The sequence below is a fragment of the Nanorana parkeri genome, unplaced genomic scaffold (genome assembly GCF_000935625.1).
Source record: "Nanorana parkeri isolate BGI_ZX_2015 unplaced genomic scaffold, ASM93562v1 scaffold825, whole genome shotgun sequence".
Taxonomy (NCBI): domain Eukaryota; kingdom Metazoa; phylum Chordata; class Amphibia; order Anura; family Dicroglossidae; genus Nanorana; species Nanorana parkeri.
In genome coordinates, this window is record NW_017307093.1 from 155,300 (window position 1) to 179,722 (window position 24,423).

The 24,423-nt window shown below is 42.3% G+C and overlaps 1 protein-coding gene across 2 annotated transcripts in view; it reads left to right on the top strand.

Annotated features, from left to right (window-relative positions):
- The window catches only part of ELP2 (elongator acetyltransferase complex subunit 2), a 111,477-nt gene that overhangs the window by 80,724 nt on the left and 6,330 nt on the right, over window positions 1–24,423 (top strand). The window contains exons 15-23 of one of the 2 annotated variants that reach the window (XM_018565261.1): window positions 5,640–5,730; window positions 8,164–8,235; window positions 9,800–9,857; window positions 11,770–11,842; window positions 12,066–12,258; window positions 15,693–15,817; window positions 17,502–17,644; window positions 19,660–19,764; window positions 21,274–21,276. In XM_018565261.1, coding sequence (XP_018420763.1) covers window positions 5,640–5,730; window positions 8,164–8,235; window positions 9,800–9,857; window positions 11,770–11,842; window positions 12,066–12,258; window positions 15,693–15,817; window positions 17,502–17,644; window positions 19,660–19,764; window positions 21,274–21,276 — 863 coding nt within the window. Of the gene's footprint in view, window positions 1–5,639; window positions 5,731–8,142; window positions 8,236–9,799; window positions 9,858–11,769; window positions 11,843–12,065; window positions 12,259–15,692; window positions 15,818–17,501; window positions 17,645–19,659; window positions 19,765–21,273; window positions 21,277–24,423 lie in introns of both variants that reach the window. The other variant, XM_018565260.1, reaches the window with a different exon arrangement.

Genomic DNA, 24,423 nt, shown 5'->3' on the forward strand with positions numbered 1-24,423 from the left:
ACCAAAGCTCTACAAATCCCAGGTGCCATACTCGCCATGGCGACTAGAAATTGCACGCTGGCTCCTGGGCTTTTGTCAGCTCATTCACTGTCCCCTGCCGCCGCTTCCACCTTCACATCAGCTCTTCTCCTCCTGTTCTCCCCGCTGGGAGCCTGCTGCATGCTGTAGTCTGTATCCCCTTCGACCCCCGCTGCTCTCCCTGCCTGTATCAGCAGAAGCAGCGGGGATCAGTGGGGACACAGACCACTGCAGCGGGCCCAGCGAAGAAGAGAGACCCTTGTGACTCCTCTTCAGATCACCTCATTGCCGGTGGCATGTCTCCCATCCAGTTGCCGGCAGCAATAGCCAGCCTGCAATTGGCTATTTTACATTGCAGTAGCCAATAGCAGGCTACCTATTAGACCACCTACTGCCTGCTGTCAGTCAGCAGAGGAGAACCTGAAGCAGAACTTTGTCCTTCAGTTCCCTGCTCTGCTGATTGAGAGCCACTGTCTGCTGTGTTTACATTCAGCTGCCTCAGCAAGCAGCTGTCATTGCCCAGCTAAAGCTATTGAAGTGAAAAGGTGACTAAGAGGTCTAGCAGTGAAGTTAAGGTAAAAAAAATTAAGTTAACCCCTTCATGACTGAGGCCTTTTTTTAATTTTTTGTACCCATGTTATATTCCACATTTTAGGCCTGAAAATTACTTAAAACCCCCCAACATTATATATTTTCTGAATGCCAAGACCCTATAGAATAAAATGGTGGTAGTTGCAAATTTTTATGTTGCGCAATATTAGCACAACTCCTTATTAAACCCTTATTAACTCCTTATTAAACCCCAATATTTAGTGAAAAATTTAATTAAATGCCCCAAAACACAACAAAATACCCATTTTTTTAAATGAAATATAAAAAAATTAAAAAGGCCCCTGCGAACATGCGCATACTGGCGGAAACACTAGTCGGATGCACCTACGCACAAAAACAACACGCATCTTTTGACTCACTTTTTTAGCTGGCTCCTAGACTCAAAGTAAATGTGTCAAGTCCTGTTTTTAAACCATTTGGGTTTTTTTTGCAAGTAAAATCTTTATTTTAAAGATGAACATTTAATACGGGTAACTTCCATGACATTTAGTTGCAGAGCATTTTGAGTGTTATAATAAGAAAGCCAAGCAGTTCTTGCTTACGTTTTAACTGCTTCAACTTGTGTTTTTCCACCTCTAGGCCGTCACCGTTGATGCTTTACATTGAGCTGTACTGATCTCCATAAGAATCAAATGCATTGCTGTGATTTCCTTTTGCCTTTTTCTATTCATCCTTTCTGCATCATTCTTTTATGGGAGGAGCTGAACTCCCAGCCTGTTTTCTATGGTAGATGTCATCAATAGGATTCTTTTTTCAGAAAGCGTCCTTGAGCGTGCAGGGATTCATTATTATACATTTTAATTAATGTTAATTGAGAATTTGGGCAGTAGATTTTTGTTTTTTAAGCAAATATTGGTTGTGCCAATAGATTTGTTTTGAACAAATACTGTTGATATTTGTCAAGCAGGGCCTACTGATTTATCTGCTGCCAGTTCCAAATGAGCATGTGTGGACAAATCGAGTGGCAGGGAAGGGTCTCTTGATCTCTTTACTCCTGTACTAGAAGAGTAAATGTGCACAATCTAATGATAAGTAATAGTTGTGAGGGATTTTTAGAAGCAGAATAACCAGTAAGTTTTCTTATATATATGGGCTGTATTACAGTAGCTCTTGTACATTGCTTTATGGTGTATTTTAGAATTACTAACCTTTTAAAAGCAAAACAGATAACTAGATATATCTATGTGCTCATTGTCATCATGATCAGAGCTCTATGTTAGATGTACAAGTGTGACCTTTTCATAGCTGACAGACCACAAAAGAATTAAAATAAATTTAATCCATAACAAAGTAGAACATGCTGCTACAAGATTTCTAGAATATTAGCAACATTAGCTTTGATATTTCTGTTTTGAGGGCAAGTTTTGTTTTGGAAAATGTCCTGTCACGAATTGATTTCCTTTTTTCCTGTAAGTAATATTCTGTGAAACTGTCAGAAGTGTTCCTCTACATATCTGAGTAGTGTTGACAGCTGTTTCTCATTCATATGATAAGCATAAGGGATGATTGGAGCTCGGGCATGCTATAGGCGCCACAACACAATAGTCTTCAGCAATGGAAGGAATATCAGATGAAGATCACTTGACAAAGCTCATTCTTCGTTTTTAGAGCCATACATTTGGAGGCTGACATGCTCCATATCCCTTTATTTAGGGCTAACAAGTAAAATTGCATTTACTTTATTGAGCCAAAATAGGACATGCTGCAGTTTAATGCAGGCCAACGAATTACAATGTCCTGCATTTCCATACTAAATAAACTAATGTGGCTCCTACTGTGGAAAAAAAATGCACATCAACAGCCATTAAACACAACACACTTGGTGTGAATCCAGCCTTATACCAAAATAGAAAAGAAAACTTCCTCACCAAATGCGAATCACATCTGTATTGTTGTTTGTCAACCAGCTGTTATAGGTGTCCATACCTCTCCGTTTCCTCTACGTCATCTTGTCAAACTGTAACCATTAAGCGTTCTTCATATTTGACTTTTCTGCAACCTTCAAGTCTCATCTGCTTCATTTACTTGGCTAAATTGTTTCCATTTATTTTGATTAAATAGATTAAAAGTTAAATACCGAGTTCAGGAGGTAGCCATTAAAAGAATTGATGTCAGGGGACTTTGTGATACCTCATAATATCATTATCCCATGAAAATTAAATTGGCTTGTTAATAAATAAATAAAGCTATATATTTCCCCGTGGAGTAACATCACTATATTGTTTTTGTCAAGTGAAGAGTAAAGCAACTGTCTGTTTTCTAGCATCAAATAAGATTACAGATGTGAAAAAAGAAATTGCACATATCCTTAACGTAATGAAGTTAATGGCACTAGTTTGGTTTTAAGATTAAAAACTCAAGGTTTTGAGTTCCAGCCACAGTTTTTTATTTCTTTATGTCAACTTTGTGAACTTAAATTGTAGGATTAAAAATGATGTATTGTGTTCTAATAGTGAATTTTAAAAGAATCCCTTATTGTGATCATTACATAGACTGCCATTGCTGACCCCTTTCTAAAAAAGGCTAGCTGCCTTGTTGTTGCTACAATGCTTTCTGAGTAACTGATATAACCAAAATAAGTATGCACTAAATAAAGTTGAAATAAAGGCAGTACAGAGACTCATCACTTAACAGAGTTCTGTTCCTACGACTAGGTCATTAAGTGAATTGGTCACTAAGTGAGGATTAGAGGATATCAGCTCCCATATATGGTACAAGTTAGCATACTGTAAATATTAATGTACAGTACTGAATACTGACTGCCTGCAGGAACGAGACTGAGAAAGGGAGATGCGAGATGAGCTTGACCCAAGTTCTTGTACCATGTACAATAATGACTGGTCGGAGAGCTGTTCTTAAGTTCAGGCAGTCATTAATCAGATAAGTCAAGTCTTTGGGTGAGTAGCTGTATTTCCTGATCTGCATACTTGTTCTAGTCAGCAGCCTCCCAGTTTAGAAAACAATGGTTTAGTGTGACAGCCAAGTAGCCAGCTGAGTAAAGTAGTCATTTTTAAGATTTTGTCTCCGCACTGGTCTCCTCTAACCACTTCAGGACTGCAATACTTATATATTCAAATAGAATAAAAAAAGAAGGTGGAGCGTTTTAGGCACCAAGTGACAAAAACCAAGAAATTGAAACATAATAGATCAAAAGTTCTTTATTATACATAAGTTAAAAATATTTTAAAACATAATATGTGCACACAAGGAAAACAAACTGATCTCCAAATGAACTATTCCAGAATTATAATATGAGACTAAGCAATCATAACAAAATTGGTATAACATGTTCTTGTGATGCCTCTTGTGTCCGGAATAGTGATTTTCAACGCGTTTCGCGCTCCAAGCGCTTCCCCAGGCGATAGAGATCAGTCTGGAGAGTAATCCGTGCGCCCCCCAAACCAACAGGACAGGAGCCCAAGATGGAAGCATGCCGGAGGAGATGTGAGACCCCCCATGTCCTCGGCCACGGCCATTGCTTTGGGCCTCGTGTATACTGGCGGCTCGGAGGTGATTGTGCACTGCTCTGTCGCTCCTTTGGGAGCTTCTTTTGGAATTTCACAGGTTTAGGTGTCTGTCACCTTTTCCCCATCACTCCTTGGGGGGTCTCCCATGTCCTCGGGCACGCTTCGATCTTGGGCTCCTGCCCTGTTGGTTCGGCCAGGCACGCACGGATTACTATCCAGACCGATCTCTATCTCCTGAGGGAGCGCAAAACGCGTTGATAATCACTATTCCTGACACAAGAAGTTGTTCTCCACTGGAGGTGTGTAGGCACATGGGTGGTAGGATTTCAGCTTAAAGTATAATTTAGAGGGCTGGTGGGAGGGGTAAAAAATGAACCCTTGCCGTTTCTATTTTTGGTCTAGGGGCTCAAATAAAAAATTTACTCAATACCTCAATGTGATCTGGCTGCTAGACTGATCCCCACAGCCTCTCTCCTTCCTCCACTCCGGCAAAGAATGTTCCTCCGTGTCCTCATGTCCAATAAAGTGTATTGGGCATAAAGACTCCTGGATCCTTAGACCACTGGAACAGAGAGGGAGCAAGGCTGCAGGGACTGGTCTAACAGCCAGCAGGCTCCAAGGTTCAAGTGAGTATATCCTTGTTATTTTTGTCCCTTTTCCCTAGACGAAAATGAGCACTTAACCCTTGCATTGCGAAGGTAGCCCCGCTGCAAGGGTTAAGATTATTTCTGCCGGGAGTGTTTATTTAATGCAGCACAGGTTAAATATATGCGATATCACACAGAAACACATCAGGGCAGTGTGAACAGGCCCTAAAACAGGAATTCAAAAACACAGTAGGTCAAGCTGCTTAAACCTCTGTTTTTGTACAGCTAGTTTGGTTTGATTTTTGCATTGCATTTGTGAGTTACTGATTTCTGTTCTGTGTCATCAGCCTAAAAGCTAGCCTAAAATGAATTCCCCCATCTATGCTAAACAGCATTATGGAGGAATATCCGCTGCTGGGTATTGTATTTGGCAGGCTCATCTGATTTTTTTAAATCCACTTTTGTCGACCCGGGTGGTACTTGCAGGCAGTCGGACGAAATACATGCAAGCTATGGCCGGCCTTTGTATAGCTTCATTTACTTTTTTTTATTTTGTATTAATGATTGGTAAACAGAACGTCAACAGTGGTACAAACACACCAATACCTTTTATTTGTCTTGAAGTTCTAGTTCACACAGGCTTCACAAACCTTTAAATATTTACATGTATTTTACATAAAGCTACTAATCCCCCTGTAGACATAAGAGGTATTATCCTCATGTTTAAAATTTTGACAAAGATTTCACAGCATTTTCTTCAAACATGAGCATACCTTTTGGATTATTTAACATTTATAAAATTAGGCCTTTATTTGTATTTAGTGAAAATTGTGATGTGTATATCCTGTGGATACAATACTTCTTGCTAACATTTTGTAGTAAAAACTGGCACATTCTTTTCCATGTGGATCTTTTTGTACACTTTGTTTAATTTAACACCACTCTGCTGTTTCAGGAAGGCACCAATCTTCCCGAAGGTGCTACTGTACCTGCTCTGGGTTTGTCGAATAAAGCAGTCTTTCAAGGTAGGATTGATGTTTTGTTCTGTGGGGGTTGTGTGCACATACTTCAGAAGCCAATCTTTTCCTGGCAATAAGTGTAGATTTTATTCTTCTTTTCCCAGATGGAGTTAATTTTAGGGACAGAAAGCAGTGGTGATAATTGAGAACAGTCACAATGATTGCGTTCAGCCCCCTTGTGCATTGTTACAGCCATTCTTTTTCTGTGCATATGTCATTAACATTATGAGCTTTGCCTGTGGATAACAATTTTGCATTCTGTATAATAATATTAGCAGAGCAATATAAATCAATTAAGGCACATTACTAATGCTTTCCTCAACTGTTGGCATTGTGATTTATGTCATTAAATCAGTTTTTATTAAAGCAGAGGCATTGGATAACCAAAACAAATTATTTCGTTATAGAATTTTATTTGCTTTTTAACTGCAACATCCCAAGTTTTTAAGTTTTATTTTTAACAATGCTGTGTACACATCAGTAGTCTTTAGGACACAACTGTACATAAAATATGGCTTATGATGGACCACTGCAGGCATGACAAAGCATTAGAATGCATGCAGGTGACTAAAACTGGTAAAAATCTTATTTGTAATAATTGTGCACCAATTGGGCTGTATTTGTGAGACTTTGCTGGGGGACTTTCAATTAAGTGCTGTTGCACATTTTTTTAAATAAGGATTGGGAGAGTATAAAATATACTGTTCCTAATACTTAGAGACAGGGTGGGACACTGCATCTGTCACATGCCAGCTCACCAGCTCAATATTCAAAGAGCTAAGCAATTATGTAACCGCTGATCGCTCAGCTCATGACTTCTCATTGCAGAGCGCAGTGACTGTTGGGGGGGGGCTGATTGTGCACAGCTGGCTCTGTCTCTAGAGATGCAGATTAGAGATGCCAATTAGGCAGTTGGGTGGATCCCGACAACATAGTTGGTATCCTTCTCAGCTGCAGCGCGCCTCTGCGCTGTCAGCATATAGCGGGCCGTTGCCCGCTATATGCTGAGTATGGCCAGGAAGTAAAGCCAGAAAAATGGTTTGGCTATACTTCTCTTTAAATAAGAGGCTATAGTTCTACTCATGGGCTCATTTAAAAATATTTTCTTAAAGTGACACTAAACTCCAAACCTTAAAAATGCATTTAAGTAACTTAACTATTAACACAAATGTAGCTAAATTGTGCATCACTCGCCTGTAGATCCTTAAATCATATTTGAGTTTTGCTGACACTGTCCTTCCTTCTGGAGGGAGGCTACTTTTGTTCCCCATGGTCCCTGTGTGTGTTGTAAAGTAGCCACCACTCCAAGCTCACTCCCATGATGGACTACAATCTCAATGCAAATTAGTAAACTAGACTACAATCTCATGTTTATGTGAGCACTACTTCAGGGATGATTTGATGATCTAAAGCTGAGTGATACACAAATAAGGTGCATTTTTGTTATGCGATAGGTACTTGAATGCATTTTTAAGGTGTATCGCCTGAGTTTAGTGTCACTTCAACTCGGCAAAGATAGTAATTTATAGTATAGTACTTCTCTCACTGTTCTCTGCTCTTCCTTCAGGTCAGCACACCAGCATTAAGTTAATGAAAATATATGCAGTAGGATACATTATAGCAGTATTGGGAATAGACGCAGAAGGCCTAAGTGTGCCTAATACACCTCGCTGATGAGAACAAAAAAGGATCATGACACAGTTTGTAAATGTAATTACTTCCTTCTTTTAGTGACACTATATATGAGGACGTATGCAAAGTACCTGTGCAATGATGAGATGACCATTAGGTCATCTTTTCACTTCCACTTTATTTTCACATCAGGTGAAAAGGTCATGTGTTTTAACTTTGCTACCTTCCGATGTAGTACTGCATTTACTCCTCCATCATGGCAGGTCTTCCGAATTGAAACATGTAGGCTCTAACTAGAACCTTGACTGTCAAGGAGAGTTTTATACATCATTGGTAGGGAAAGGTGAGCAGCTGGGGGTGCCTGCAACATGCTAAAAGTAATAGCTCTGCATGTTTTTCCTACTTTAGGTCTGCTTTTTGCATTTTCTTTTTCTTTTTTTGTATTCCCTATTTGAGCCAGCCGGTGTAGCCTTCAGACTCCTATTTACATATTCCTCCTTAGCTATTTCCTTAGCTCCTTTAACTAAACTCAATAACTAATGCTGAAATGTACACATACACGAGTGAATCAGAGCAGTCGGTGCCTCATACCTTATCCATTGCTTCAGTTAGAGACAGCCTTTCTGAAAGGTAATAACTACTGCTGTGCTTTTTTTTTTTTGGTTTTAGAAAACTCAGTACTCTGGGAATCCTTTCTCATGAATTACATTTTCATTTGTAGATATAAGTAAATACATTTCATTTAAACTGTTGCATATTTATTTCTTTCATTAATATTTGTAATGTATGTTGCCCTTATTTTTTTAGGTGACTTAAGTGGACCTAGAGTGCAAGAAGACACATTTAGTTGCGCTTCAGATCAGTATTCTCAGCCTTATTTTCAGCACCTTGTCCTGACAGGTGATCTATCACGTTTTTTCTTCTTTAATGGATAATCAAGAACATTCGAATTTTTGTATGAAATATTGCCAGAGATTTTATTTCACTCCGGTGTTACAAACTTTATTCTTTGTTTTACCCTTTAAATTTTTATTAAACTTTTTACTGTCATTTTTGGCAAGGTCGTAAATTATCATCCTTTCTGAGGACCAGTCACAAATGTATGGATTTTTGTGTTTAAATATTCAGACTTAAATTAATTATAATTTTGGCGGCTTACCTTTGAACAATGTAGACACAAGTCTATCTAGTTCAACCATTAGAAAAAAATGAATACATAAATACACTGAGAACAGAACCCAGAACAGAAACAGAACCCTATACCCTATACCCATAGTTGATCATGAGCAACTCCAAAAACCCTTATAAAGCATGATCCAGTGTTCTAGAGGGGAACAGGGGAAAAAGCTTTCCTAAGGAAATCAGATACTGCCTTAGTAAACAGTCTCTGGTGTTATTATTTATGAATGTTAATAGCCAGTTATGTTCTGCGCATTAATGAATGCATCCAACTGAAAAGGAAAAAAAAAAATGGGACAGGTGGCCTTATTAAGGCTTCAGATCCAAATGACACAGCAGTACAAAGCCAGTCTGTGCTCTTGAGATGTTGAGTGATTTGTTGGCGATTCTGACATGGTGGTGTACACTCAGAGGACTCTGGTGTGGGGGACTATTCATTTAACCCTTCTTGCTCCTGCTTGTGGGTACCTGTGTTGGGCCCCTCACTATTATGGTGGACGCAAAGCTGCAATGGTCTAGGGTGGGGGGGAGGGCTTTCCAGCTCCACAGCTTACAATGATTGTGGGCGGGTCTGAGATGTTTCCCCAGGGGACTCCAGACGGTTTGTTAGTCCACCTTCAGGCTCTCTGCCCTCCCTTGAGGCATCCATTGCCCTAGGTGTGCCTAATTCTTCCTGCCTTAGCAATGAGGATTTTGCCTTTAGGTCTATTTTTATGGGAAATATCTCTGTTATGTTTGAGTCATTCGGTGCCAGGGGGCGTAAGTGCAGTCCTCCATCCCCTTCTGACTCACTGTCAGATATGGCCATGGCTATTACCCTTATGCCCAATAAGGAGGAAAGTGTGGAGGTTGAGGTTTGTTCATCCTCAGACAATTAAATGTATGACACCATTTTGGTGCTAGAGTGTCTCTAGCCATTGACCAACCAGTACAGGCTTGCCCTAGGGTCACCAGTATGGGATTTCTTAAGAAAAGGAAGCCCATTTTATTTCACTTTTGGTTGAACTCCATGGACTTGTGTCTTTTTTTTTTTTTCAATCTACCTATATGTGACTATGTTACTATTCAAACCTTCCCATACACACTCCTTGGTGGAGGAAGTGTTGTATGCAGTTTAACCGCAGCTTTTCTCTCCACCTAAATGTATTGTGCAGCAGTACCCACTGGCGGAGATGTTCCTAAAAAAACAACAACTTTTAGCCGCAGTAGAGTTTCCAGTCTTCATTACTGTAAATAATTATCCATCTACTGTGAAATGCTGGTTAAGTTTTTTTTTAATGTGCAGAGCCTCCAACAGAAGATCATTTGTTGCAGAACACGCTGTGGCCTGAAGTTCAAAAATTGTAAGTTTTCTCTCTCTTACGTGATCTGTGAACTTAAAGTAGTTTTTTCTAGTATAGTTGCATTTACTACCTTCTTCCCTCCTAAACTTATTAATTTCTACAATCGCAGATTTAATTAATAATGTCATTGGGGGTTCTTTATTATGAATGGGGACTGTTTTATTTGCTATTATATGATACTTAAATCAGTTGTTTATTTGGCGTACATTGATCTAATAAATTGTGATTGTCTTCTAATTGTTTTCTCTAATCTAAGTTTCTTTAATAAAAATGAGTGAAAACACAGACTAATTTGGTGTATGACAACATCTGTGGGGCTTCTCTGGATCCCCGCTGCTCTCCCCATCTGTATGCAGCGGGGATCTGAGAAGAAGTGAAGGAACCGACAGCGGGGTAGGGCGAAGGACGGAGCCGCTGTCACAGAACTAATAACGAGCGGTGAGGAGAGAGAGAGACGCTCGGTCTGGATCTGACAGCCGGCGCCTCTCTCTCCCCTCACCGATTGGCCTTAGCAGAAAAAAAATCCTGGAGTCGGGGCGCTGGGTGACATCACACACCTGTGGGGGATGTTTTTTTTCTTGCCTCGGCGCAAAAGGATCCGGCTACGGCTATGCTCCCATGGTGCTTGTGCGGCTGCGAGCACCACGGGAGGATAAGACGCCAGGGCCTCTAGGACGCACTGGAATGTAAGCCGGCCGACTCCCTGTGTTCAGGGGCGGGAGGGGGTGTGGGGTTGTATTGAAGTCAATGGCACCGCAGGTGCCCACAGTGCGATTGCCCGCACCCGGAACGCAGGTACATTAGTGCCTGCATTCTGGTCCAGTGGGATCTGCAAAAATAGTGCTCGCAGCATTTTTGCGGATCGCACTGGACTGGAACACAGGCACTAATGTGCCTGGATTCCAGGTGCAGGCAATCGCACTGTGGGCGAGGGGCCTGCCTGCGGTGTCATTGACTTCAATGCACTGCCACGCCCCTGAACGCAGGTGTTTTTCGTTGGTAGATCTCATTGAGCTCGTCATTTGAAAAGTAGATCTCCAGACGAAAAATCGGGCACCCCTGATATAGGGCTTTACTTAAAAACATATAATAGTTATTGAAAGGGTGTTAGCGGTAACATAAATACTTTAAATTCTGATGTGATTGGCTGCTAAAGCATTGTTGCTTGTTGCCTCGTATTATGAAACAATGCCTTCTGGGGTTTGTTAAAGTAGAAGTTGATGAATTGCATCATCCTTTTTTTTGCTATTTTAGTGCTTTGTTACCAAGTGTCAGTTTGCCATTGTTCTGGTCTCTCTCCCCCTTTCCCTGTATGGATCACAACCCAAGCTTGTACAATGCTATTTCTAATCATTTGAGAAGCCAAAGACCATTGTTTAATACTACTTTTGATTGTATGTCCTTGACGTAGCGCTGACAGCTTTCATGAGCAGTCAGTGATCAGCAATTGATCCTATGTGTAAACAAGCTTCATTGTACAAATGTGTTCTGCTTTTCACATCGGTTTAAGAAGCTTCTGAGATCATTCAGATTTTTTTGGAGGTGCAGTTGACATGTTTGGCCTGCTTCAGCTTCTTTTGAATTACCAAGTAGTTTTAGCTCTTAGAGAAGTGTTGCTTTTAATGCAAATATTCACTGCTGCCTCTACCCAATGCAGACAAAATAACGCCAAATGTTGTTTGAGCGCAGATGATTAGCAGTGTTTGTCCCAACCCTGTAACCAAGTCATAGATTTTAAATTCCATTTATTCAATGTCCCTTGTGCCTTATATGCAGTCTGCAAGATATTAGGTGTTGATAGGCATAAATATCATAGGTTTTGTGCTTTTAGAGCTGTTTATTTTTGATAAATAACTTAATGTCCCATAATTTTTTGTTTTTATTTACATCACATTTATATCTTTATGTGTAGGTATGGGCATGGATATGAAATCTTCTCTTTGGCTTGCAACAATGCAAGAACAATTGTTGCGTCTGCTTGTAAGGTAATAGTGTCAGCATTAAAATAGGATATTTGGATATTGTTAACCCATCCCTTTGTTCTGCTGGTACACCAGCTCAGTATGGTGACTAATATTTATATTGGAAGTACGGCATCTTTCATTATGTTGTTTAATGCATCTGTTTGGTAAAGAACCTTTCTGTATCTTTGTGTCCGGTTGGATATAGGTTGACCCAATTTTCCATTTTTTTTCTCCCCTGTTTTAGGCTTCCAAAAGAGAGCATGCAGCAATTGTTTTGTGGAGTACCACAAGCTGGAAACGGATGCAGAGCTTGTCTTTTCACAACCTGACTGTTACTCAGATGGCATTTTCTCCCGATGACAAATTCCTATTAGCAGTTTCCAGAGATAGAAGCTGGTCCCTGTGGAGGCAACAGGAGGGAATTCCAACACAGTCAGGTGATTAGCAGATGTGTGCTTGTATGCTCTCTGTTAATTGAATGTCTGACCAGAAAAATAGGGTAAAAGGTTTAGATTTCAGATCTACACATATTTACTATTAAATTTGCTGTGTTTTTTAGATGTCTGAAAACATTCATTTAACAAATGCAGTTTTCTAAATCGTATGTTTTGAAAAATTCACAAAAGCTGATGATCTTCTGTTGGGTGGGTTGTGTGTTATGACAGAACATGTGGGCCTTTTTTTTTTTTTTCCCCTTTAACAAAGTGTCAAAAATGGTTTCTGACCACTGTTGCTAGTCCTTCATTGAAAGGCAAATCTATTAGATGGCAGAAGTATGTACAAGCTTGTTGGCATTATAACCCAGTTCTCCCAGAACACTGTGTCCCTCAGACAAGAAAGAACTATATATAACTGGCCTTTTTCTAGCCTTTTTTTCTTAATTCTTGATTTTATCTACATGCTGCTTGAGCTTGCCTCTATATGCAGCTATCCAGATCCATATATCCCGAACCCCGCTGGACCTTTGGACACTGGGCGCTGCTTCTACCAGACCTCTGTGTATTTTGTTAACCTTTGTGGTCTTGCCTCTGAAGATTCTTTAATGATTAGGCCATGTGGGCTGAACATCTGTTGACTGCCATTATTACCCCCTCCAAAGAAATGGTTGAAACTCTGAGGAAGTGCTGTACCACTAGGTAGAATGTCACACATGTGCACACTCCTCTCTCTTTTCCCACCAGTCACCTTTCCACCACTGCTGCTATTTCCACCTTCCACCTGTGCGTGCTGCTGCCTAACTGCTGCTTCCAGCAGTTAGTTCGTTAGTACCTTTGTACCTACAGCTAAGTTGTCCCTATTTGCAGGACAACATGTCAGATCCCAAGGAGAAGCAGTCTTGCTTCTCTGAGTGCCTCCAGCTCATAATCAACTAACAGTTTAGGGGAGGCCTGCAGGGTTTCCTCCCAAGGGTTTTACATTCACCGCCTGAAACATTGTCACCTTACTCTCCTCCTTGGCTCTTTCAGCTGTGGCCCCCTTCTCGCAGTTATGCAGGAATTTTAATGGGCCAACTTGCAACTTTAATTGCTGATTTTGATCACAGAGCCTTCCCCTATCTGACCTGCCTACAGCCTTAGCAGTCTCTGAGCCTTTGGTTATTGAAGCAGTCTATCAAATCCTTGCAGGATGGGATTGCCCCATAGCAGTCACAGGTGGCTAGTATAACTCTCAGGCTAAGGGTCCCCACACACCTTCCGATAATCGTACGATAATCGCGGGAAATCCCGCGATCGTACGATGATCGTAAGGTGTGTGGAAGCCGTGCGACCTCTACTACTGTAAGGTCGCACAACTTTTAAACTTACGGACATGTTCGAAAACCCGCCATCGTACGATGTTCGGCGGGTTTGTGGCATGTCCGTACGATAACAGCCGTACGGGCCGGTGTGCGCAAGCGCACACTGCCCGTTCGGCATTCCGGCCATCGGAAGCCCGCCCCTCAGGGGGCGTGGCTTGCGATCATCGCAAGTACGATCTGCCTATGCAACATAGGCAGATCGTACGTTTTTTTAAGTACCTTACAACCATCGCAAGACAAAAGTCTTGCGATGGTTGTAAGGTGTGTGCCCAGCCTAAGAGAGACCTTTTCAGCTCCTATTGATGTGGTGTGTGCCAACTTTAAACATGGAGGAGCAGCCTGTAACTTCCATCAGTGCTGCTAACAATCTAGGAACAACAGGGAGGAGCGTCTGGTTTCTCTTTGGTGATTGATTGTATGCCACTGCCTTTGCATTGGCGGTCAGGGCTGGTTACTTATCAGAAGACCTTTCATTCAAGATATCCATCATTGCAAGGGCAACCAATTCACTGGGACTTGTAACTTTAAAACGAGTTTTCCAACTGAAATAATGATTTTTTGATAATCTGAAAAGTATGTTCTGTTTATAATTAATTTAAAAAATATATATTTTTTGAGTATTCTTTCCCAAAATTGTCTGCCTGGGCTGCATTCTCTGTTACTAAGGGCAGTTGCAACAACAGTTCTGTACATTTCAAAGCAGTTGGTGTTGGAGTGCATTTTCAGAACAAGACCTCGCACAACTGATCTCCCATTTATTAAGAATGTTAATGCTGTTTTTCAGAGAATAGCACAAAGCTTCCATCTGCCAAGACATGTGGCTTCACAAAACTTGTTACTTCTTAATAAAGCAGTAAGAAAAATGTGCTTAGAGTGGCCAGATTATTGGGCATATTCAAGCTTTTCAGGACCTATGCATGTTGAGGAAATAGAATACAGTTACGGCACCTGCCCTTCTTTACCAAGAGTGTCTACAGTTGCTAAGAGATCTCATTGAGCGGTGCAGGTGGAGATTTTGCTGCAATGGCACATGTTACTGTTTATTTTGTTGTTGTGGGGATGCTTCCAGTGTGCCTGCGTGGCTGGTGCATGTTACAGCACAGGTGCAGCCAATCCTTCTGTCATCGCTAACATCCACAAGCAGAGGTACTCACTAGAACCTTTTTAAATTAATATAAATATACATCTCATGCATTGCTCAATCCACCGCTGTATCGCATGCCACCCTCTAGGGCTGAAACCAATTAATCGATAACAAGAATCATTCTCGCCTCCATGCTGGGAGCCGGTGTTTCATCGGCTCTGTGTCACCTCCGATCCCTGCTGCTCCCAGTGTGGATTGAAGGGGACACACTCATGCAGGCGGTGCCCAGCGGTGAGGAGAGCTCCACCAAACCTCCCCCTCAGTACTGATCACTACGATGTTTGTCTACTATTTGTGATTAAGTGAAGAACTACATATTACCATGATTATAGGATCTTACAGTTTATTTGAGCCATTTGATATACTGTACTGAAAAAGTTTGTATTGCATTATCTAAGACAATTTCTTGTTTCCTACTGCTCTATTTTTGAGTGTGTTTCTAAAAACTTTTCTTAAAAATAAAATGTGTGGGGGAAAAAATGAAGCGTCTTCACAGTTGCAAACGGTATTGTGCAAAAAACTGTGCAATAATCGACTTAGGTTTTACAATTGTTCTGGGTTTGTTATCCCCAATTGAAGACATCAGAAATTTGAAGATATGTGGTCATACTTGGGCTTGTGCAAGAATATGAATATTCAGTGTGTTACATTAATATAATTTTGCTGGTTTAAATATATTTGTCTGTTTTAGCATTATTTACTTTTTTTGAGTCTTCAGAAGAGAGTTTCAGATTCTTCAGCTTAATTTTCTGAACTCAGGTGACTTCTGATTCCAAAATCTCAAGCTAAAGTCTGATAACTTACTGCCCTGTCAACTGCCTAACTGCACACCCTGTTGACAAATGAAAACTACGTGTCTCTATTGTTTTAAAACTGTTTTTGAAAAGTAATATAATTCTGACATTTTGTTTCGCTTTTTTTCTCTAAAGCTGAATCTCATTTCATATTACACGCCAGCACCAACAAAGACACATCTGTACATAGCCGAATAATTTGGTCATGTGACTGGACTCCCGACAGCAAGTGTTTTGTTACAGGAAGCAGAGACAAAAAGGTATGGTTCTGCTATTACTGAATGTAAATGAAAATTGTTCAAAAAAAGACAGCATGGCTCCAATGATTCAAGTAGGTCAACTTTATCATATTTCTCTAGATAAAAATGCTAGTTTTATAGTTTGCTAGATTTATCCTTTAACTTGAATGGCAATATACAGTATACTGTATATTGACTGAGTGTCCAACTTGCCTGAAAATTGTAATCTCATAATGTAGATGTTGCGTTCATTATTCTTTACCCTTTAAAGGAGAACTATGGGGTCAGTGTTTTTCCCCATAGTTCTCCTTAGGGTAATGGGAGGACACAAACTAGCGTCCTCCCGTTACCCTAAGCTCACTATACCGCGAGTTACAGCTCGCGGTATACTGAGGCGCCGGAGCGGATCCCGACATCGACGTCGAGATCCGCCCAGCTGCGTGAGTGACAGCTGGCTCTGCCTATCTAGAGGCAGAGCCAGCTGTACTCGCCCCTTCGCCCGTCCGTTCCGCCAGTCAGCGCTGGCAGATCGGAGCGGGGAGAGGGGAATCCAGCCCCTCCCCCTGTCACAGCAGAGAGCCGTGACAGGATCGAGAGGTGAGCGAACCCGGTATGTGTTCGCTCACCTCCCGATCTACTGAGCCGACCTGTGACAGTCTCATTGTCACAGGTCGGCTAGAACTATGAGGTGAGTGGAAATCACTCATCTCATAGTTCTCCTTTAATGCTAGACTCCAGGCAAGCAGCTAAATGCACAGTTAAATTATATAAGTGGCACCTGTTTACCCGCCAAAGGATTTTAATTCTCTGCAGCCAGTTTGTGGCCTAGACTCCCCTGCCAGACAGCATAGCTAGATCATGAGTTTCCACTGCAAAAGAGGCACTGTATTAATCAATAACACTTGTCAAAATGCAACCCAGTCTGTTAATTGAACAGTGGAAGAGAAGCATCACAATAATGAGGTCATTCCTCTGCTCACTCTGTCATGCGCTGTTTGTTTCATGTTGGCACACTGCAGCAGTGCCTGGCTGGCTTATATTACTGACCTTCAACTATTCAGTATGGATGCTTCTATACCGGAAATTACAAAAAGCTTTTTTTTCATAATTTTGGATAGATTACAGAATGGTTTAAACCCATGTCAAGTTAATTTTTTGCCATCTGTGTCCCATTGTGAAGATTTCTATTTTCTGTCTTAGAGGCAACAGTAAGTGAGAGAAACGCTGAGGAAAATTCCCTCTTAGAACAAGTGTCCCAACTGGAACATTTCTCTTTTATTACTGGATCTCCCAGCACTTTTAACCATGCTGGCAGTGGTCACCAGGAGCAATTGAGATGATGAATATCCCAAGTCGGGACACATACCTGACAGAGATTCGGCTCACGCTTGTATCCAAAATGTAAAAGTTTGACCTTTTGGATAAGCTTTAAGGGACACTGGGTAGACTTTCTGACTTCAGAATGTTGCAGTATTTTCGGCATATCCGTATAATGTCACTGATTGGTTTCGCCTGTTACCTGGATTTTTTTTTTCACAGTTAAAAATGTAATTTCTCAATACAGAGAGATTTAACTACTTGTTGATGGTGACTTCATTTGCAGCATACTATAATCAATGTTGGCAAGTAGTTAAATCTTTCAGTAGCAAGAGATTAAAAATGTCCTTATCGTTTCAGTTGAAAAATCTCCAAAACTGTCTTTCAGGTGATTGTGTGGGGTGACTGTCAGGTGTTTGACATTCAGGATGACAACAGCTGTGCTTCTGTCAAGCCTTGCTCTACTCTTCTAGATGTGGGAGACCCTGTCACAGCTGTTGGTGTCAACAAAGTGCTCGCCTCTCTTGGAAGGTAAGAGTGTGTATGGATTGTGCTTATTTCTTATGACATCTTAGCTAAAGTATATCTTAATTTTTAGGCCCATGTTTATTTAGCAGATGGATTTAAGGAGAATATGTCGGTTATGATAATAATTGCCAGTCATTTTCAGCATATAAATGATAGAAAGGGGTATGGTAGAAAGGTTTTCTAAGCCTTCCTCTGATAAGGAGAGAGATTAGACAAATCTCTGTGTGCTGGATTTAAATCTATAGGACGTTCGTTGAGACACACATTTCTTGTGCTGCTTTCTTGCAAACTAATGTAGTGGTTCTACTATAGCCCTTGAGCAAGCTTATATAATATGTGATCCTACTTGATAAAACCTCTTCTTTTAAATATAGGGGGCAGACATTTTTTGTTGTGGTGAGGAAAGGAACATTGTATCATGTTCATAGTACACTGAGCATCTAAACTGAGTCTACAATCTCAGGTTATAGTTCTCATGTTTCACACTGGTGTGTATGTATATTTGTGTATATTGCTGGGTAAAGATGCAGATTATGCCTGTTTTAGCAGAGAAATGGTCCTTGAACAGGATTGATGCTGATTTGAGTCAGATGGGTGTTTCTTACAAAAGAGTGTGTTCTCTGGTCAGTCTTTGCCTCTTATCTACTGCAAGAGCAGCTTAAAACCGGACACACAGGATCTTTGGACAGTCCTGTCTGGCTTACATAGACAGACCGCCAAGCCAGACGGATGTCTGAGAGTTAGCGATTCTAAAGGGACAGATGTAGTTGCATACGAATAGAGCAACGTGTGTAAGCTAAGCAAGCGGCAAAAAATGGTGTAAAATTAATTTTGGTACAGCGTTGCATGATGGAATAAATGTCAGTCAAAGTACTGCGGCGCTGAATACTGAAAAATGGCCTGGCCAGGAAGGGGGTGTAAACACCCCAGTCGTCAAGTGGTTAACAAAATAGAAAGTAAATGAACAGAAGAAAAATCCAAAACAATATTTGGTATGACCACCCTTTGCCTTCGTAACAACATCCATTCTTCTATGTATACTTGCACACAGTTTTTGAAGGAACTCGGCAGGTAGGTTGTTCCAAACATCTTGGAGCCCTAACCACAGATCTTTTGTGGAGTCAGGCGGCCTCAAATCCTTCTGTCTCTTCATACAATCCCAGACAGACTCGAGGATGTTGAGATCAGGGCTCTGTGGTTGCCAGATCATCACTTTACGCTGAAGATAGTTGCTAATGACATTGGCTGTATTTTCGGGGTCGTTGTCCTGATGCAGAATGTATTTGGGGCAGATTACACGCCTCCCTGTTGGTATGGCATGATGGATAAGTATCTGCTTGTATTTCTCAGCATTTAGGACACCATTGATCCTGTCCAAATCTCCAACTCCATTGGCAGAAATGCAGCCCTACACTTGCAGGGAACCTCCACCATGCTTCACTGTTGCCTGCAGACAGTTCATTGTTGTACCGATGTCTAGCCTTTCGGCAAACAAACTGCCTCCTGCTACAGCCAAATATTTCAAATTTTGACTCATTAGTCCAGAGCACCTGCTGCCATTTTTCTGCACCCCAGTTCCTATTTTTTCCTGCATAGTTGAGTCACGTAGCCTTGTTTCAATGTTGAAACAAGGCTTAGTGGCTCAACTGGCTTTTTGGCCACAAATTGCAGCAGGTGACATTGGCTGTATGTTTGGGGCCCCACAGAGCCCTGATCTCAACATCGAGTCTGTCTGGACCTCTGGCCATTGGTGGCTGAGGTCCACGATGACCTCCCAGGCTTTCCAGGTGGGAATCTGCCAACCGATTCTCTTGCAAGACAGAGGAAAGCCTGATAGCTTATATGTTTTAAAACCAGAGCTGGGAAATACTATTTTATATAAAAAAAAGTACATACTATTCACATTTATTCTTCAAAGCTGTATTTTTAGTTCATGTAGGTTTGATTTTTTTATGTTAATAAAATATTCGTAAAATTTTTAGGTGTGTTAAATCAAACAGTTATAATTTTTTTTATAGTTATATAATTGCTGTTGGATTAGAATGTGGGAAGATTCTTCTGTACAAATGGCAAAGCAGTGTTTCAGAAAATAACTGGATCAAAAGTTATGAGATGGATCAAAGGTTAGTATGTATTTCTTTTCCAATAATATTGAAATGATACATTTTTGGCAAATACTCATCTTTATAATACAGCTACTGTATAGAAGTATTTTGCTTTGCTTAACAAAACATTTTGAATGTGTAGTCAATATACATTTGTCTTCTTTGTCTTCTCGTTAATTGAGAGACACAGGAATTCATAAACTGTTGAGTTATACTGCTATCTGACAGAAGATTTAAAGATAATGTTTTTATTGGAGAAAGTCATAAAGACAACAGTTACATACATAAAACAGGAAATACAAAATCTGCACGTCTGGTCAGCAGCGAAGTACAGCAGGCAGGCACAGTGGAGAAATATCAAATGTCGCTGTATGATCAAATAGGCACGCACCTAGTGGTTCCTAGAGCTTCTGCAAATACTCCGTACATGGAGTTAACCTCCTCTGAGAGGGCATAAAGGTGATGATGCGTACTTTGGCATAGCACGGTACCAAGCACATTACGCACATTATAATCTGTACCATGAAGTGCCGAGACTGAAAAAAAGTAAATAGGAAAGAAGAAAAAGGCAGGAGAGGAAAAGAGAAGGAAAGAGAAAGCGAGGAAGAGAGGGTAGCCAAGCATATATATCAAGTACATATTAACCACCTTCCGTCCATGGCCGTTTGTGAACGGCCGGACGGACGTCTGCTAGGAGCGGGAGGGCGTCTTAAGACGTCCTGCCCCTCCCCCCTCTCGTGTGTGGCACTCAGCGCGCACACGAGAGGGGAAACTGTGAGCATGTAAACAGCCAGCGATGGCTGTTTACATACAAGCGATCAGGCGTCTCTAGAGACGCCCGATCGCTTGCAGGAGCTGCGGGTGTGCGGCCTCCCCACCCCCCCGTACCTTTGTCCCGCCGTCTCCTCATCGCCGCTGCCGGTCAGTTGCATGACGGAATAAACGTCAGCCAAAGTACCACAGCGCTGAACACTGAAAAATGGCCTGGCCAGGAAGGGGGTGAAACACCGCGGTCTTCAAGTGGTTAATCATGATACATCAGGGGGTATGCCCATTCTCTCACTGACCCATCCGGGTATCCTAGCCATCTCCTTAGGAGAGAGCTAGTGTAATCAAGTAGTAAGTAGCTCACGAAATGCAGCTGTGGTACAGAAGTGTATCCATACACCTCATAAAATTGGGAGTAGCGATCATAGAGATTGGCCGTAAGTTCCTCAGTCCTACAGAGAGACTGCATCTCATCAATCCATTCCTTCATGGTGGGACTCAGAGAGGATTTCCAATGCCTCGGTATCACCGCCCTAGCCGCCAGTACAAAAAATCGAAGCAAGCCCTTTTTGATTGACTTGTAGGAGCCCTGGAACATGGAGAGAAGGGCCAGCTGTGGTGTACCCTCCACCTCTATGCCCGTCAGTGTCTCATAAGTGGAGAAGATGGAGGACCAGAGCTTGGAAACTCCAGCACAACTCCACCATATATGCAACATGGAGCCAGGATGCAAAGAGCATCTCCAGCACAGGTCGGAAGCCTGTGGGTAGAAGACTCGAAGTCGGGTCGGGCAATAGTACCATCTGGATAGGATTTTAAAATTGCGCTCCTGGATTCTACTGGCTATCGAAGTTTTGTGCGTGAAAGTAAGCGATCTGTCAATGTCCGAAGGGGAAAAGGTGCATGACAGGTCCCTTGCCCAGTCAGAGAAATAGCTGGGCACGTCTGAGAATGAGAGTTGTAGCAGAAGGTCATATATAGTCGATAGGGCTCGTCTAGGAGGTTCAATATCTACACATAGTCTCTCGATCGGGTACAATTCCCTGTGTAAATCAGCGCGTCTGGACAGATTGGCATAAAAGTCCCTGAGTTGAAAATATTCCAACCAGTGCCCCGGTAACGGAGTGGACGTTTCCAGCATCGAAGAAAGAGTGCGCAAGCCCCCCGCCGTGAGGGCCGAACAGATGGGAGTGAAGTCTGGTCCCCGCCATCCCAGAAACGTCTCCCTCTGTTTAGCCGGGGGGAAGTCTGGGTTGCCCATAATCGGCGTCAGAGGCCCCGGTCGAGAGGAAAAGGAGTCCCGTTTGAGTAGTAAATCCCAGACTCTGAGTAGTGGGGGCAAACAGCAGGGGAGGGATCCTAATGCTGGACGGAATGCCGGGTCAATCCACGGTAGGGAGGAGGGAGAGATGGGCAAAATCAACGCTTCCAGCTGTACCCATAGCTTGTGTTGCGAACGGGATATTGAGTCGATTAGTCTAGTGAGCAGGGCAGCTTTATAATACATTTCAATATGGGGTAAGCCCACTCCCCCGTGTTGCTTCCGACGAACCAGGACCGTGTACCGTAGACGAGCCGCCGAATTAGACCAGATAAATCGTAGCAGTGAGGAGCGTAATATACGGAAAAATTTACTCGGCACTGCAATCGGGACCGTCTGGAACACATAAAGGAGCCTGTGCAACATGTCCATTTTAAATAGCGCCAACCGACCAAACCAAGAGTGACTTCATTGGGACCACTCCTTAAGTTTGTGCTGTATAGAAGTGAGTAAGGGTACATAATTCAACTCATACAGCCGCCCCATGTGAGGGGAGAGCCTGACCCCCAAATATTTTAGGCTATGAGTGGACCACAGGAAGGGGAAGGACTGGTTCAAGGACATTTGTAGGTGTTGGGGCAAGGAAACATTGAGGGATTTGGAGGTGTTGTCTCGGGCTTCCCTGGATGGGAGAAAGCCCACCTGGTCTAAATGGATCAGGGAGGGGATGTGGGTTTTTAGTCTGTTGGCGATAATTTTTGCGTATATTTTCATATCCAAATTAATTAGGGAGATGGGTCTATAACTAGTACAAACGGAGGGATCTTTCCCCTCCCTGGGCAGGACGGTTATGTGCGCTTCCTGAGATTGTTTGGGGAAGGGGCAAGAATCCGAAATGGAGTTATATGTATTCTCTAGAAGGGGAAGCAAAGGGTCATGAAGAACTTTGAAAAAGATGCTGGTATAGCCATCTGGACCCGGGCTTTTCCCAGAGGGTAAGGATTTGATGGTGTCTGAAATTTCGGTCTGGGTGAAGGGAGTTGCAAGCAGTTTGGTCGCGGAGGGGGAAAGACAAGGGAGGTTAGTCTTCCGAAAGTAGGCCAATATGTTTTCTGTAAGGCAACCTGTCGCATCCCGGGATGCGGCAGGGCCCAGATTATATAAGGAGGAGTAGTAGTTATAGAATGCGCGGGCAATATCTTCGGAAGAGTGAACCCTCCCCTGTTGTGGGCAAGTGATAAGGGGCACATAAGTTCGGAGTCTTTTTGCTCGTATGGAGCGGGCTAACATCTTGCCACTTTTGTCACCAAACTCATGAAAATATCTTAAAGTCATGTCCCGGTGACGTAGATAAGCTAGGTCCAAGACCGAAATGAAGTTCTGTACGACATACGACAAGATCTTTGTAGAGAGTCGGAGAGGGGGTCGCCTTGTGTTTCACTTCAAGATCTGCTAATGTCGTCAAAAGCTGGGAAATGCGCAGTGCCCGCTCCCTCTTTAATCTAGCCCCATGCTGGATCAGGATACCATGCAGAACGCACTTAAGTGCCTCCCACTGTACAGGGGGTAGGGTTTCGTCTGTCGAGTGGTGTGCCCGAAAGTCTCGGATCGCAGATCTGAGGGTGTCTAAGATAAGGGGGTCCTTCATGAGCGACTCATTTAGCCTCCAGGAGGGGGAGCTTTTAGACGTGCCCGGCACCGAAAAAGTAAGGAAGACAGGAAAGTGGTCCGACCAGATTTGAGGGCCAATAGACGCGCTCGGTCGCCAACTAAGCAAAGAGTGGGATGTGAAGAAGTAGTCAATTCTACTGTACGGGGCAGAATAAAACGTATAGTCTTTTACCGTGGGGTGAAGCGTGCGCCAAATGTCAACTAATTGCAAAGCCCGTAGTCGCTTACGTACCATATTTAAGGAAGGTAGTGAGATATGTGTTTTCCCCGAGGAGGAGTCTAGTGCAGGGTCGATAACAAAATTAAAATCCCCCCCAACGATAGTATGCCCCACCATGAAGTTCTCTAGTTTGGCCATGACAGACACGAAGGCCTTCTTTTGACCCGTGTTAGGCATATAAATATTAGCCAAAGTAAAGGGCTTCTGATAGATTAAACATTGTAAGAAGAGATATCTTCCCTCAGGGTCCGACACAACTTTAGAGACCGTGACTGGCAGAGAGGAATGGAACCCCACAGCTACGCCCTTAGATTTCTTTACTGGGTTATTACTGGTGTGCCACAGGGCAAAATGTCTGGTGGGTAGTTTCGGGGCAACCGAGGATTGGAAATGAGTCTCCTGTAGGAACAAAATTTGGATCTTACGTTTGTGCATGTCGTACAATACCTGTGATCGCTTCTTAGGGTTGTTGAATCCCTTAACATTCAGGGAGCATACGTTCACCGACGCCATAAGTACCTAAGTAAGGAGATGAGCGAGATAATCAATGGACACACCCTTAGGAGACATGAGAGAAGAAGAGAGAGAGAGAGAGGAAAAGAAAAGAAGGTAGAGAAGAGTAAGCAAGAGAATAGTAAGAACCAAAACATACTGAGGGACAGAACCCCAGCGAGAGGTTATCGCTCAAGTGAGGGAACAAAGCCCAATATGCGGTCCTCCAGCTCCAATTTGGGGCTGTAGGAGCACAGTCTAACGG